Genomic DNA, 15,663 nt, shown 5'->3' with positions numbered 1-15,663 from the left:
GGGAGAATAGCAGCCTGCATTGCTGCGAAAGGTGGATATACACTGTACTAGTGCCGACATTGTGCATGCTCTGTTGCCTGTGTCTATGTGCCTGTGGTTCTGTCAGTGTGATCATGTGATGTATCTGACCCCAGGAATGTGTCAATAAAGTTTCCCCTTCCTGGGACAATGAATTCACGGTGTTCTTATTTCAATTTCCAGGAGTGTATTATTGCGCTCCCAAGACGATCGCCTTCATGTAACACATCAGTCTTACGACGCCCTACAATATCTCTTAATTCATTGCCATGCAGCAGATGGTTGTAATTTTGGATTGCATCAAATCAACCCTACCACAAGATTGTCGAATATAAACAAAAAAATCAGCCAACAATTTTATTTTCACCTAGTACACATAAGACGAAGTCCTTCTGTCTGCCTACAAGGATTTCGTGGATTGTTTAGCCAGTTTATCGTCGATACTTACTGCACGTAAACAACAACCAGAGACGGCTAGGCAATGAAGATTATGTGCACTTGCGGGAGGCTAAATCACATTACTTCAATCGTTGCATACAGAGAATTTTTGTAAGCCAAAAGTAAATTCCACGTGTTGGAAGTGTCGGGCACACTATAGATAAATACCGGCACAACGTCAGCTTTCTCAGTTAGTTGAAAAGTAATTTTATACCGGTGTGCATATTCAACACTTCCAAAAGTATTTTATAGTGATTGTGCCGAGTTTCTGTTTAGCAAAAGATTTTAAAATAATATCTTTCTCAGTAAAATCAAACGCAGTTCTTTTCAAAGACTAGAGAAAGCAACAATAACAGCATTTTGAAAAAAGATTGTCACAAATAGTTATTTACAATCTGTTTCTGTGAACTAGGGTTTTTGTGTTAATGTTCTTGTAATAGCAGTGTGATAAATCTTAACACCATGATCACTGTGAAAGATGCCCTCCGAGAACTCGGTCGTTGGCTTCATAGGTATCAGGGGTTCGTAGGAGATTTCCAACGCGTGGACAAGTTCGCGAATTTGTGTTCTCTATGCCTGAGTTCCTTGAATTGGAGTGCAATATTTGGGGACCGATTTCTTACCTTCAAAAAGCGATCAATGAACAGTACAGCAGTTAACAGCCACAGATCTATGATAATTAAAATTCGAAAACTGAAGGAAATGAGGGAAAACTAGAACGATGAAGCATCACCAGGTCATTCTCTCCTGGAAACACTGGTAGGGAAAGAAGTTACACCTGGCGTTTAAGTGACCTAGATGGGCACATTCCAGTAGTATGCAATCTGCAGACACGTGTTTTAGTGTTAGCCAAGCGGGGCGTACCCTATGTTGAACACATTCCTTTACGGCTTCAAAGAAACAAATGTATTTAACGGGAGGAAATCGTCTCATCGAAACTGTCGTCTCCCAAATTTGTCATCAAGAGGGGAGACATAGCGACCAGAATATTCCTGTATCTGCATGCCGTGAGGAGTATTACGCTGGACGACGTGGGCTGATACGTGTCACACGTTGACGAAAGGGCGAAAGGACCCCACAGTCAAGGAACAACAAAAGCACCGATAAGCAAGTCTGGCAAGATAAACATATATCACCCTGGCTCTTTAGTGCCCTGGATGGTGTCGTCGTTTGATTATTACTAAAAAATTCTTCACGAAAGTCCGGTTAAAAATGCTCTGGATGTTGGCGTCACGTGGCAACAACTCTTCCCTCCAGTCGTAGAACTGTCAAATGTCGCAAGTTGTTCTAAACTCACTTTAAGGTTTTCTGTAGTTTTCTCAAATTATTCGAGGAGAATGCTAGAGCGCTTCCCTGAATAAAGCGACCGTGCTCCGCCTTGTACTTCGTCCCCAATGCCCTCGACATATCAGGAAATTAAAATTTTTCTTCCCCGAATACAAATGATATGTAGCGTACCTCCCTATGCTAAAGACCGGTGATTGGAGCTTCTGTAGAGCGCTCCCTTAACTGCCTCGATAAAGTCGCTTCTTAGGTGCTACAGCTACATGTACGTCATACTACGTAACCCACCTAACGATGTGTGACGGCCGGTACTTCTGTCGCTGCCTCCCTTCCATGTTCCACTCTCTAATGGCATATGGGAAGAATGATTGTCGATAAGCCTCTGTATTGGCCCCAGTTTCTCGAATTTTCTTACGTGGTCATTTCGTGATGTTTATGTTGGGATGTAGTATGTTGTCTGACTTATCCTGGAAACTGCTCTCTCGAAATTTCAGCAGTTAACGTCTCCGTGAGGCACAACGCCTCAGTTGTAGCGCCTCCCACTGGTGTTTATTAAGCATTTATGTAACGCTCTGGCGCCGACTAAACGATCCCGTGACGAAACAGCTGCTCTTCATTAGATCCTGGCAGTCTCTGCTGTCAGCCGTAGGTGCTCACGTTCATGAGGATGGTTCACCTGAACTTTAACAAAAGATACCTCTATAGGAAATTGAGTGGATGCTGTTACTATATTCGTCTCCAAACATTAATTGCTGCAGAAAGAACTTACCACTAATTTGGGTCCGAATTCATCTTCGAAGAGCAAACGTACCTGCAGCGAAGGATTTTTTTCCTCTGCGTAGAGTGGAATTATTCAACAACCTAATGCGCATTCCCACACATCCAGAAGTGTGCGCATGTGGCTGGTAGAACACAACTAGCGCTTGATCTTAATACAGAGCAGCATCTACAGCACAACAAGTATAATCGTATTCGCTCCATGAGTCCTTTGCGCCGCACCTTTCTGCCCTTCAGAGCTGACAGAATAGCTGCTGAGACTCGAGTAGTGCTATCAGCGCTTGCCTGCGTCACTCCTGCAGCTGTTATATGTGTTTTAAACTGCTATTCGTTAGTATCCAGTAGGTTGTTGCACGGAAAATTGCTGTTGTGAGTGTGAACTAGAGACCCAGTCATGACTCATATAAAAAAATGGTTCAAATGGCTCTGAGCACTATGCGGCTTAATTTGTGAGGTCATCAGTCGCCTAGAACTGGCGACTAACTAACCCAAGGACATCACACACATCCATGCCCGAGGCAGGATTCGAACCCGCGACCGTAGCGGTCGCTCGGTTCCAGACTGTAGCGCCCAGAACCGCACGGCCACTCCGGCCGGCCATGGCTCATATAGTGACACACTATTCACACGTACCAGTTTGAAAGATAAAGTAGACTCTTTCAAAGTACGAAACTCAATGGATCTTGGACTTGATAGTTCAATGTGAAACCCATGCATCCTAATTTTCGTGCAACGTATGGCAGAAATCCTGCCAGCAGTCCTGCTGTTTATAGGTGATATAAGCTGTTTTGGAGGTTGGTTGTTTAATACGTAGCAACAAATACTCGCGATTACTGGAAGATATCGTTGATCGAGAGAGGAGAAGATCTGTCAGTACGTTCAAAACTCGACCCCACTTGCTTCTGTTGAATAGCGCATTTGGTGAATACTTAAGACACATTTGCCAATTATATCCCATCATTTGACAGCGTTACACAAACTAGAAGGCGCAGATTAAGAGATCTGCAGTGAATAAAATGTGACAATTGCCACCCGCCACACACTTTCTGGCCTCTAAGTCGTACCGTGAAGTTGGGCGAGGAATTGGTCTTGGTAACGCGTGTGTGCCAGTTGAAGTATCCCAGGTCGGTGCAGCGCGGCCACAGCTTCTTGGCGCCGCTGAAGATGCGCAGCCAACTCTCTGAGGCGATGCGGTGGGCGAAGTCCACGTAGCCGGAGACCTGGTGTCCCGCGCGGTCCACCAGCCGTATGAAGATGATCGTCTGCAGCACAGTGGAGGGGGTTCCTGCTCGTCTGTGGTAAGTTGTACTGGAAACCACACTAGCCATGCACGTTGCTACGGCCAAAGTGGTGTACCAACTAGACGGATTGCAAGTGCATGTCTAAGGAGCTGGAGCCATACCGCCTGCAGTGCTATCCACAGACATCGAGCTGTGCCCAATGGAGCATCTACACAGCGAACATGACGGCCTAGTTAATCCGACTGATATTCCATTCGCTTACTTTGAATGCTTCATCGACGTCTAACACGATATTAGCACACTCCACATAAAATTAGGCAGCAAATACTATGCATCACAGCCTCTAGCGTTCACAACGGTCTCAATTCAGTGAGGAAGAGGGTTCAGAAGTTACTTCAGGTATGCCACATCCTGCTGGAGCCACTCACTGATGATTAGATTCCTTAGTGTTTCCAAATTTGGGGATATTGCTGTGTTTCACTCGTTGTTGCAAAGAGTGCACGACATTACGTGGAGCATTAAGATCGGACGATTTAGCGGGACACTCGAGGTCTGATAGGGTTGCTGAGTGTCCGTAGACCAGGAACCGTGTAAACACAACTGTTGCCATCTTGGAAGACGGGACTGTACACAGCATATCCATTGCAATGTGTAGAAGGAAGATCAACACGTGGTCACCAGGAATGTCCAAACATACATCCTGGTACATATTCACAGTAGCCTGAATGACTGGATCCATGTCATGATACGACAAACATCCTCCATACTTTAGGTTAAATGTATCACTGGCTCGTCGGTTCACTCGACAACTTGCATCATTTGGAAAGGATCAAAATCGCCATTCGTCCGAACGCACAACACTCTTGCAGTCACCTAATGTCCAATTTCTGTGTTTCTTTGGGCCATTGAAGGCATGCACTGCTCTGAGCAATGACCTTCCTGGAGGTATCCAGCTCCATATGTAACTGACACCAGCTGTCGTCGACTAGACTTGCCACTCCTCTCAGATGGTTGTCGGTCAGAACCGTTTTACGACCACTGTTCTTATGCTGTGTTACTTAGCTGCGAGTGATACGCCTGTTCTTCGTAGACACATTGTACAGCTCATGTTAATACACCTACTAATCAGACAACTAAATTCACTGTGTGATGGTGGGTACGTCCAAAGCCGGCAGCACCTTTCTACCAGTCTCCCACACAATTGACAAGAATACAAACATGAATTGACAGGGTTGACTTACATCGATGGTGGAGGCGTCACATGACCGCCTGCTACCACTTCTTCGTCATCTGCAGCGCTCCAAGTGACCTATGTGCTCTTTTAAGGTGGTGGTTTATATTTTATGTGGAGAGCTTATCAACGTACCAGTCATTTCGAACATGGCAGAATGAACTGTCTCAAGGAAGTCTACATCGTGACCAAACAGCTGACATTACAGTGATACCAGAATGGGTGTAGTCGTCAGAAGAGGGTAGAGCACCGCTGACTCTGAAAAAGTTACTACAGCACGGAAAGTACATTAACTTGTCCATCCTTCATTGAGTCAACTCCACGGGTCATATTTTATCAAGGTAATCCTTGGTCATGTGTGATGAGCGATGTGAAAGCCTTCGACGAAGAACGACAGATACCTCTACTTTTCTTGCCCGTACGCTCGCATGATATATCGCCCATCAAATGAGATACGTCAAGGATATCGTTGGTCGGCGTCTTGCTCGACACGATTACTCAGTGAAAAATCGTTGTTCGTTATGGACTCACATACAAATCACGTAGCGAACTTATCCTGGTTCAAAATGGTTCAAATGGCTCTGAGCACTATGCGACTTAACTTCTGAGGTCATCAGTCGCCTAGAACTTAGAACTACTTAAACCTAACTAACCTAAGGACATCACACACATCCATATCCGACGCAGGATTCGAACCTATGACCGTAGCGGTCGCTCGGTTCCAGACTTTAGCGCCTAGAACCGCACGGCCACTCCGGCCGGTCATAATACTAGAATATAACAAAGACTGTACGGAGAAAATGTTTCCCCTGTTTTGGGAAGAATTTTATTTTCTAAATTTTTCACTTACTAGATCTCTACAGGTAGCAAAGGCAATTCGCTGCCTTAAGCAGTGCTGCAGAATGTAACGGCAGTCAGTAAGAAGCTGCTTCTCGCTAATGTCGTGGTGAGGAGCGGACCACACGGGGCGGTAGTGAATCATGCAAGTGGGGAGAAGTATGCAAGCGTCGAGAGCGAATCTTGCTTGACAGTCAATGCGTAGGTGAACTACAAGTATTCTGAAGCGAAATTCACAGTTTTCTTTATTAAATATTAGTCTTTAAGATCCAAGTTTGATATAGTAAATACAAGGAGGAAGAGCCTACGAGTCATCAGCCCTTTAATACCATAATATCGCTATGCAATAAACTAGTTAATTTAGTAGAAACTGAACATCGTTAAATTACTAAGGCGTACGAAGAGCTACAAACTTTTACAAATTAAGAAAGAGATTTCGACCATGCACCAATGTCGCCAGTTGGTAATAGAATACACTGGGTTGGTGCATAAGTTCGTAGTGTTTTTGCGTAACTTAATGAGCAGAACACATACACATCACAGAGAGACTTTAGTCTGCCTATTTTGGGATAACTTTCCGATTCCCCGACTCTTGAGATAACATGATTTTGAAGCGAAGAACTCGTCGAGACTTGATCAGAGCAAATTTTCATCCGGAAGCGAAGTTCCTTGAAGGTTGTCCAATAGAGAGGGTAAGGTGAAAATCTGACTGCACGAGACCACGTGAATATGGTGTGTGTGGAGTGACTTCCCAACCCAATTCTTGCATAGTGTTTTTTGTAACTCTAGCAGAATGCAGGTGGGCGTTATCGTGGAGTAGCATCATTTCAAGCAGTCTTCCTTTCAGTTGTTCTTGGACTGAGTGCAAGACGTCTGAGTTGTTGACAATAAATGTCAACAGTGAGGATTGAACTTTTGGGAAGCAGTTCATACTGCACCACATCGTCACTGATCTAAGAGATACAGAAGATTATCTTTTGGGAATGTACGTACGTTTTTTGTGTGGTGAGTTGCTGCTTTGTTTGGACTCAACCATCCCTTTCTTTTCCTTATGTTAGCACAAATACCCAATTTCTCGTCACAAGTAACGATACAGGATAGGAAGGATCGCTGTTGTTCACGAGCCAACTGATGACAAGCAAGGAGAGATGAACATATGGCCACCACTGCTTTTTGTGATTTTGGTTTAGAACATGCGGTATCCATACACCCGACTTTTGAACCTTCCCAATGCATCTAAATGTCGCACGAAGGTGGAATGATCACATTTCATCGCATTTACCAGTTATCGAGTACAGTGGCATGTATCATTGTGAATTAATGCATTCAAACGATCTTCATCAAACTCAAAAAGTCTTCCTGATCTCGGAGAGTCACTAATGTCAAAACGATCCTCCTTAAAACGAGAAAACCATTTTCTTGTCGTCTTCTGTCCAGTGGCATTATCCCCTTACAAGTCACAAACGTTTCTGGCTGCCTCCGCTGCCGCCACACCTCTACTGAACTCAAACAGAAAAATATGTCGGAAATGTTCCGATTTCTCCTCTTGGCACTCCATTTTCTACCGTCTACAGCTTCATTCACTATCTCCAAATGACTAAATTACGATATGTGATTTCAGACAGCAACAGTAAACTACAAATAAAAAATTACAGTCGACAAGCTCGTGGCAACTGGAACACCCTAATGAAAAACAACAACGCTCTTAACTGAAGCGTCAACCTGACACTTATAGCCGTTTCTTATTGTCAGTCGATATTACCACGCACTCGAATTTTGTTAACTTTTTTAAAGGTATCATTTCAGAATACTAAAATGTTACGGTTTTATGATGTTTGTTACTAAGCGTTTCGTACTGGGATTCTGGGACTTATTTTCAGTAAATTAGCTATCCGCATGTCCACTTATAGTCACTGGAAACCTGCTTCAGTCTTCTGAAGAATGGCATGCACTACAGGAACTGCTTCACGGGGTAACGGAACAAACACTAGTGGCAGTTACTTCTGTAAAATATCTGGGAGTATGCGTGCGGAACGATTTGAAGTGGAATGATCATGGTTCAAATGGTTCAAAGGGCTCTGAGCACTATGGGACTCAACTGCTGAGGTCATTAGTCCCCTAGAACTTAGAACTAGTTAAACCTAACTAACCTAAGGACATCACACACATCCATGCCCGAGGCAGGATTCGAACCTGCGACCGTAGCGGTCCCGCGGTTCCAGACTGCAGCGCCAGAACCGCGCGGCCACTTCGGCCGGCTTGGAATGATCATATAAAATTAATTGTTGGTAAGGCGGGTACCAGGTTGAGATTCATTGGGAGAGTGCTTAGAAAATGTAGTCCATTAACAAAGGAGGTGGCTTACAAAACACTCGTTCGACCTATACTTGAGTATTGCTCATCGGTGTGGGATCCGTACCAGATCGGGTTGACGGAGGAGATAGAGAAGATCCAAAGAAGAGCGGCGCGTTTCATCACAGGGTTATTTGGTAACCGTGATAGCGTTACGGAGATGTTTAATAAACTCAAGTGGCAGACTCTGCAAGAGAGGCGCTCTGCTTCGCGGTGTAGCTTGCTCGCCAGGTTTCGAGAGGGTGCGTTTCTGGATGAGGTATCGAATATATTGCTTCCCCCTACTTATACCTCCCGAGGGGATCACGAATGTAAAATTAGAGAGATTAGAGCGCGCACGGAGGCTTTCAGACAGTCGTTCTTCCCGCGAACCATACGCGACTGGAACAGGAAAGGGAGGTAATGACAGTGGCACGTAAAGTGCCCTCCGCCACACACCGTTGGGTGGCTTACGGAGTATAATTGTAGATGTAGATGTAGAGATTCACAGAAAACAGGTGGGATGAAATCTTACGCATCGGTTCCACGAAACGGTTAGCTTCACTAGAGCAGTCTCTGCTGGGAGGGCGTGACCAGTAATACCATATGTCACTGTACAGCTTTCTACAGAATCGCTGTTAAACTGAAAAACCTTCTTTATTAGTTTAGTACAGTGAGGGGATTTTGCACACGTCATTCCTATGCTGACGACAACCATGCACCAGAAAAAACTGTTCTGTTGAAAGATTGGTGTTAAAGATAGAACATGCAATTTGGAACCAAATGAGTCCGTAAGAGAAGCAGGAATTGAACTGTGAATTAAAAGTGACTGAAATTTTTGGCTTGCGGGTAGTAACGTCGAGTTCAAAGAATTAAAACTGAGCAAGTCGCCTAGCGCAAAAAGTGTGTCACAACAGTTCGCAAAGTGGAAAAGTAAAACACCGTTCACGAATTACATACATTTCGCAAGACAAATACAACGATCATCAAAAACACTTTTCGAGGAAGAAGAGAGATGATAGCAGCAGTAAGAATGGCGAAGATTGCCACATAAGCTGAAGGGAGTATCGTTGCATGCCGGGGTAGTGCGGAACGCAGTTCGTTACAACGACAGGATAATGTCGTGCGCTGGAAGCGCACACTTGGAGGTCCGGAGATCGACGCACGTGCGCGGTGTCGACACACTCTTCAACCAGCTGTGTCGTCAGACGAGTGCATAAATTTGGATATAGTGAACAGAGATTTGTTGTTGTTGTTGCCTTCAGTCCTGAGACTGGTTTGATGCAGCTCTCCATGCTCACAGAGATTTACATTACTGAAAAGGTGGTTTGGATTTAGTAATTAAGTATCGTGGTATATATTCTCTTTGAGAACATTTAAAATTACAGGAGGCGAAAAGCAGTACGTTAGTAGTAGGGAGCTGGCGGCACGAGCACAATTTTGATGTCAAATTGATATGCAAAGTAATCAAATTCGTCAATTAATCGCCGGCCGGTGTGGCCGATAGGTTCTTGGCGCTTCAGTGCTCAGAGCCCTTTCAACCATCAATTAATCACCGCCACCCCCGTCCACCCCAGCCCAATCTGCCCCTCGCCCAACCTAGCCTATTGGCAGGAATTTCGAATTTTGGTGGAAATTTCGAATTTTCGCTGTACGAATCAACTGTCAGCTCAGAGGACGTAATATTAACGGAAACTGTTGATGTAAATTGTTTATAAAACGGGAATAGGTGGTAGAAATCGGGAAAAAAACAATTCAGAGGATGGGAAATCGGATAAGGAGATAATTTCCATTTCGTAGGACAGGGTACTCTTGTTTAACCTCCAATTGCTTCATCACTTTATATAGTGCGATCGCAAAGTCATTAAGACGGTCTGCAGTGCACTGCGGAGCTAGCACATTCCCACCGTCACCTCGTGTAGGGACTGGTCCACTGTAGCTTCCGCGCTGCCCGCCCACACCTCCCCCCCCCCCTCCACCCTTACACCCCCCATCAGGCAGCAGCCCAGCATTCACGATGGCTGCCTCGCAGGACGCTGCCGCACCTGCCAACCCCACGCTCCCTGCTCATCTGCGGACCTTTTGACATGAAAGGCGCCATCCCACGTGAGCTCTTAACTCTCAGGCGTCCTAATGACACAACAGCGACACACGTGCCGCCTGGCCAAGTGTCAGGCAGTCTACTGATGACCACTTTTCTGCCTCCAGCTCCCGACTTTCACGCCACAGGGAGGCGGCAGCCAGCTGCTGTAAGTCGGCAGAAGATTATAATGTACAATGATGCTCTCAAGACGTACTTTGTTGGTCATTACCACCAACAATAGAGTTGTTTTCGAAGATTAGCGTCTTCCCGCACAACTCTGGTAAACAGCAACATATATTTCGAGGGACGCACCTGGCATTGGGCATGTCAGACCACCAGTCTGTCTCAGACTGAACAACAGGAGATAGTAGATATGTACAATTTTCCATCCACTTGTCAGCAAGCAAAGGATGTTTTCGGAAAGGGACCTCTTCTAGTCTCACAGAATTTTTTGCCTCCCACAGCAACTACCTGTACCAAGAAGAAAAAGAAAGTGAAGTTAGCGTCCTCACACCACAGCTATACCTTGACTAACAACAACATGCATTTCGAAGGGTGCAGCTGACGTCAGAAATATCAAGCTATCTGTTTCCTTCAGAATGAACAAAGAGTGTTTTTTTTAAACTAGCAGCTGCGTGCAATATTCCAGCCACTTGCCAGCAAACAAAGGATGTTTGTCTCAGATCTTTCTTTCCTCCTCCCCCCCCCCCCCCAACAGATGTGATGTTTTCTTCAAACAGCTACACCAAGCCAACCTGAAGAAAAAACGAAGACAAGTTTTAACTTGCTTGTGTGGCACTCTGAGTTCCTAATGGTCCTCTACAAACTAGAGGGGGAGTATGAAGGTATAAAAAGCCCAACCACCGCCACAATCATCATCAGTCTCTGACAGTGCATAGTTGTCTCAGTTTGATTCCTGCAACATGAAACGCTCAGCCAGCAGTGATGCCAGCGGCAGTGGTTGTGGGAAAACGGCAGAACTTTTGAGTTCAAACTGCGACAATTATAAAATTTCGTAGCAAAGTATTCACAATTTTCCGAGTTTGTGATACAGTTTCGTAACAATTGGTTATGAAAGTTCTTTTTTCTTACTATTACACCATTCATTCCCAAAACATTGATGGAACTAGAACAGCATCTGGAAGCTGAAAGTCTCCAGGAAGCAGAAGAGGTTGTGCTACCATCATGTAAGTACATCTCAAAATTCTGTGTGTGATAGTTATATGTTCAGAAAGCATCTCTTAAAGCGTTCAAATCGTAATAAGTGCTTATAACATTTCTACTGTCGTTTAGCATTTAGAAGCTGAAAGTCCCCATCAAGGCGAAGAGCTTCTTTGATCTTGCTGTTGCAGCACTAGCGCAGCTGCAGATGGACATTGAGCTGCTGCTGCAGGAATCTGAAATGCAGCAAGAAAGTAAGTACAGTTATAATATAAGGGGCGTTCAAAAAGAAACGAGCCAGGGGCATAACTACAGAAACCAGTGCGGTACCTGTATGTTAGAACTATTGACCCTGGCTATTGAGACACTTGTCCCACTGTGAGACAAGGTGGTGAATGGCTGTCTCATATAATTCCTGGGGCTGCGATGTTCAGCCTTTTTAAGAGGACCAAAAATGGCCCCCTTCTGATTCACTTCCTGCAGCACGGGACAACAGTGAATGCCCAGCGTTACTCGTTAACCTTGACCACCCTTACCAAGCAATCAAATCAAAACGACCAGGCAATCTCACCCATGGGGTCATTCTGCTCCACGACAATGCAAGCCTCATATGGCCAACACAGTCGCGACACTCCTGCAGAAATTCAAATGGGCGGTTCTCGGCCACCCTCCATACAGTCCAGACCTTTCTCCCTGTGATTACGCCATTTTTGGTCCCCTTAAAAAAGCTCTGAGGGGCAAACGATTCACCTCAGACGACGACGTCCAGCTTCATATGCGGAACTGGTTAACATCACAGTCCCAGGAATTTAATGAGACAGCCCGTTGGGCCTTCATGGCCTGTTCAGGAGGAGCTTTAGTTTTAGCCACTCGCGCCTTTTGTCACAGTGTGACAAGTGTCTCAACAGCCAGGGTCAATACTTCTAACATACAGGTACTGGTTTCTGTAATTCTGCCTCCAGCTCGTTTCCTTTCTAATGCCCCTTATATATTGCCATTAGACTTTTTTTCGTCATATACAGTCGTGTGAGGTATATATTATTCATTGTTGAAGATGTTACTACTGCTCATAAGGAAAATGAGATTCTGGTAGGGGTATGCGTCGAGAATGATGAGCAGAAGTCATCACTTCCATCTGGTATGAACTTTTTACTTATTTATTTCATTTTTTCGAAGTTACGTATAATAAATATCTCGGTATAGTCAAATTCAGTAGAAATTTTTTGTTGTCGTTTCCGATAATCAATATCTGGTTGTAGACGACATCCATGAGATGTATCGATGGCTCCACAACAACAACAAAAATATCGGCGAGGGTAAAATTCTTGAGTGGGAGCGCAAGGTGGTGGCTGCTAAAAGGCACTGCGATCTCTCCCTTCTGGAACAGGAGATGGAGATATTTCACTAGGTGGGAGGGCTACCAGAAAAATCGATTTCAAATGGCATCTAGAGGACTGTGAATTCAAGAAACCGGTACATTTTGTTATGGCTACAGAAGAAAACAAGTTCATTAAATTCAAGAATACCCACCACCAGGAATAATGTCAGATTTTTGTACATGCAGACTTCGAATGTCTCCTTGCCCATATCACCCGCTGTGAAGGGAACCCCTTAGCCTCACACACCACCTTCACACAAAAACACGTACCATATGTGGTGGCATACCAAATTGCATGTTCATATGATCTAAGTCTTAACTGCTACGAATCTTATGTCAGGGATAATCCTGCAGTTAAATCACTCACTGAACTTGAAGGACTATCATGGGATGTTGACGGGATTTACAGCACCAACATCCCCATGACTGAATCGGAGGATATTAAAAAAGTTATAAATTTATGTGGTTACTGTCATATTTATGGACTGCCGTTAGATCGAAAAGTTGAAACTCCCCACCGACATCATTGTCATCTTACAGGGTGTAACGGAACATATTAAAGGCTTCACTTTAATGAAGTATGCGATACTCTCCAAATTCAACCAGTTTAACGAGTATTTATGATTATAGAAAAGTTATTGTGTATGTTAACGATGATTGCACAACATGTCTCCATAAACAGTCAACCCACTAAATTATACTGAATAACTGACCCACACAAAAGTTAATATCACTTGATCACTGATACAGCAAATGTCATCATGTAAAAACACTAAGTTTATCTTAAATAATTAATATGAAGTACGAAAAATGGTGGCCAACTTAGGTATTTTGGATCTCCTTCAATAAAAATCACCCAGTGAAACCTATTTGTTCACTAGGAGCGTTTTCACTCAGTATTCACGTAATCAATCCTATTTTAGACGAAAACCAATGTAATTCTTAATAATTCCTTACTTAATTATTTATGCAAATTAGAGAAGTCAATTGACAAACTTCTAAAAAACGGCCTTTTTGTAACAAAGAATTATTCTGTCAAGTCAACAAATCTGTCTGTCATTTTAATAACATGTTAAATTATGTCACTCGATGCAAATTAATAACTTATCTGCACAAATTATGATAACAGATGTACATGTGATTTATAAACTATATCTCTTTTTAGTAGTTCTTTGACAATTTTATAAATACAAGCAGCAAGAAGGGTCGGGGAGGCAGTCGGAACGTCACTTTGGTAAAGTGTGTTTGTGTGTTATTGTTTGAGGTGGATAAACAATGCAAAGAACATGTAAAGGAAGTACTACTTTGTGTTGTCATGGTCTTTGATGGACAGTGGAATTAAGATGGCCACCAGAGTAATAAATATTTGGAGTTTACATATTTGTTGGTTTCGCTCATTCTTTATCATCAAAAGCACATAAAAAACACGAGACCTCATGTCTTTAACCCTACACAACCAGATTTAGAGCCAACGTCAGCATCGAGACCCAGCAGCGATCCAGCAAGCAGCAGCGATTACCACAATGCATTTTAATGGTGCCAACCTAACATCAAGTGCTAACAAGCTCCGTAAATTGGAGTGAAAAAGTGCGATTATAGCAAATAGCAATATCTACGACTAGGCAAACATTACAAAAGTGGGGGCTCATCCGGGATCTTTAAGTGCATCGATAATAATAGTGCAGCGATAAATTTCGTAAGTGCTTAGCACTCCAGAAAAGTTTATTTGTGCAGTGTGGCAACAGTGAAAATATGTGAAGTGAAAAACAAAAACAAAAACGTGTGTATGTGCGACTACGAAAAACTATCATCACACCGCTCGGAAGATTAACGTCTGGATTATGTCAATGGAATTCATCAATCAAGACTTCAGCTTCGATAAAACCGAATAGAAGTGAAGAAAGCCAACAAGAACAGCGATCACGACTTCATAATATAGCTACATAAAGCAAGGTATTTTGTTGTTGTTGTTGTCATTTAGAAAATTAATAGTGAACATGTCTCTACCTGAGAGTGATGAGATCGTAGGAAATGTAAAAATTAAACCAGTGGATGGTGAACAATTAAACTTAACAGAGTGGCTAGCAGAGTTTGCAACTCAAATAAGCTCGCAACTTAAACAAACGAGTGAACAAGTAAGTTTGAAACTTAAAGAAAACACAGATAGACTGGATAAGTTAAGTTTGAATTTTGATCTATTAAATACTCATCTCAATGAGAAGTGTGAGGAAATTAAAACTACCCTCAGTAAGGACACTAGAGAACAGTTGATACACTTCAGAAAAGAATTTCAAGTTAAAGTTGAAAGTTTAAATGAAAACATACAAGCTAACACAGACAGCATTGCTGTCATCTACAACAGAGTAGATACTGAAGTTGAAAGATTAGATCAGTGAATAGACAAAACATCAGAAAACCTTAAACAAGAATACAACCTGTATACCACTAATGTAGATACAAAAGTAGAAAATATACACACTAAATATCCACAATTGGAGGACGAATTGATGTCCAACCAAGCGATTTACAATCAAAATACAATCTATGGGCACATCCAAGTGAAATGCTTTCCTGGTGAAAATCTGCACCCTACTGACTTTATTCACCAATGTAAGGATATGTTTGTTGTAGGAATGTCGGATAACATAAAAATTAAGTTAGTAAAACGGTTTCTAGAAGGGGAGGCCCTATCCTGGGCAAATGAGAATAATGATTCTTGGAATACTTTTGGAGAGTTTGAAGCTAAATTTATTTGTAAATTTTGGTCACAATCCATACAAGCCAGATTAAAGTCAGAATTTCTAAATGGACCAGTGTATAGAGGGAAAGTAGGGGCAATGCAAAAATTTTGCAGAGATCAATTGAAAAAACTGGCTCATTTGAA

The 15,663-nt window shown here is 43.2% G+C and overlaps 1 protein-coding gene across 1 annotated transcript in view; it reads right to left on the bottom strand.

Annotated features, from left to right (window-relative positions):
- The window catches only part of LOC126260278 (cilia- and flagella-associated protein 299-like), a 95,806-nt gene that overhangs the window by 11,432 nt on the left and 68,711 nt on the right, over nt 1-15,663 (bottom strand). The window contains exon 3 of the mRNA XM_049957604.1: nt 3,582-3,779. Coding sequence (XP_049813561.1) covers nt 3,582-3,779 — 198 coding nt within the window. The remainder of the gene's footprint in view (nt 1-3,581; nt 3,780-15,663) is intronic.

The sequence above is a fragment of the Schistocerca nitens genome, chromosome 5 (assembly GCF_023898315.1).
Source record: "Schistocerca nitens isolate TAMUIC-IGC-003100 chromosome 5, iqSchNite1.1, whole genome shotgun sequence".
NCBI lineage: Eukaryota > Metazoa > Arthropoda > Insecta > Orthoptera > Acrididae > Schistocerca > Schistocerca nitens.
The sequence above is the reverse complement of the archived record's forward strand: the minus strand, read 5'-3'. Positions and strand labels throughout refer to the sequence as shown.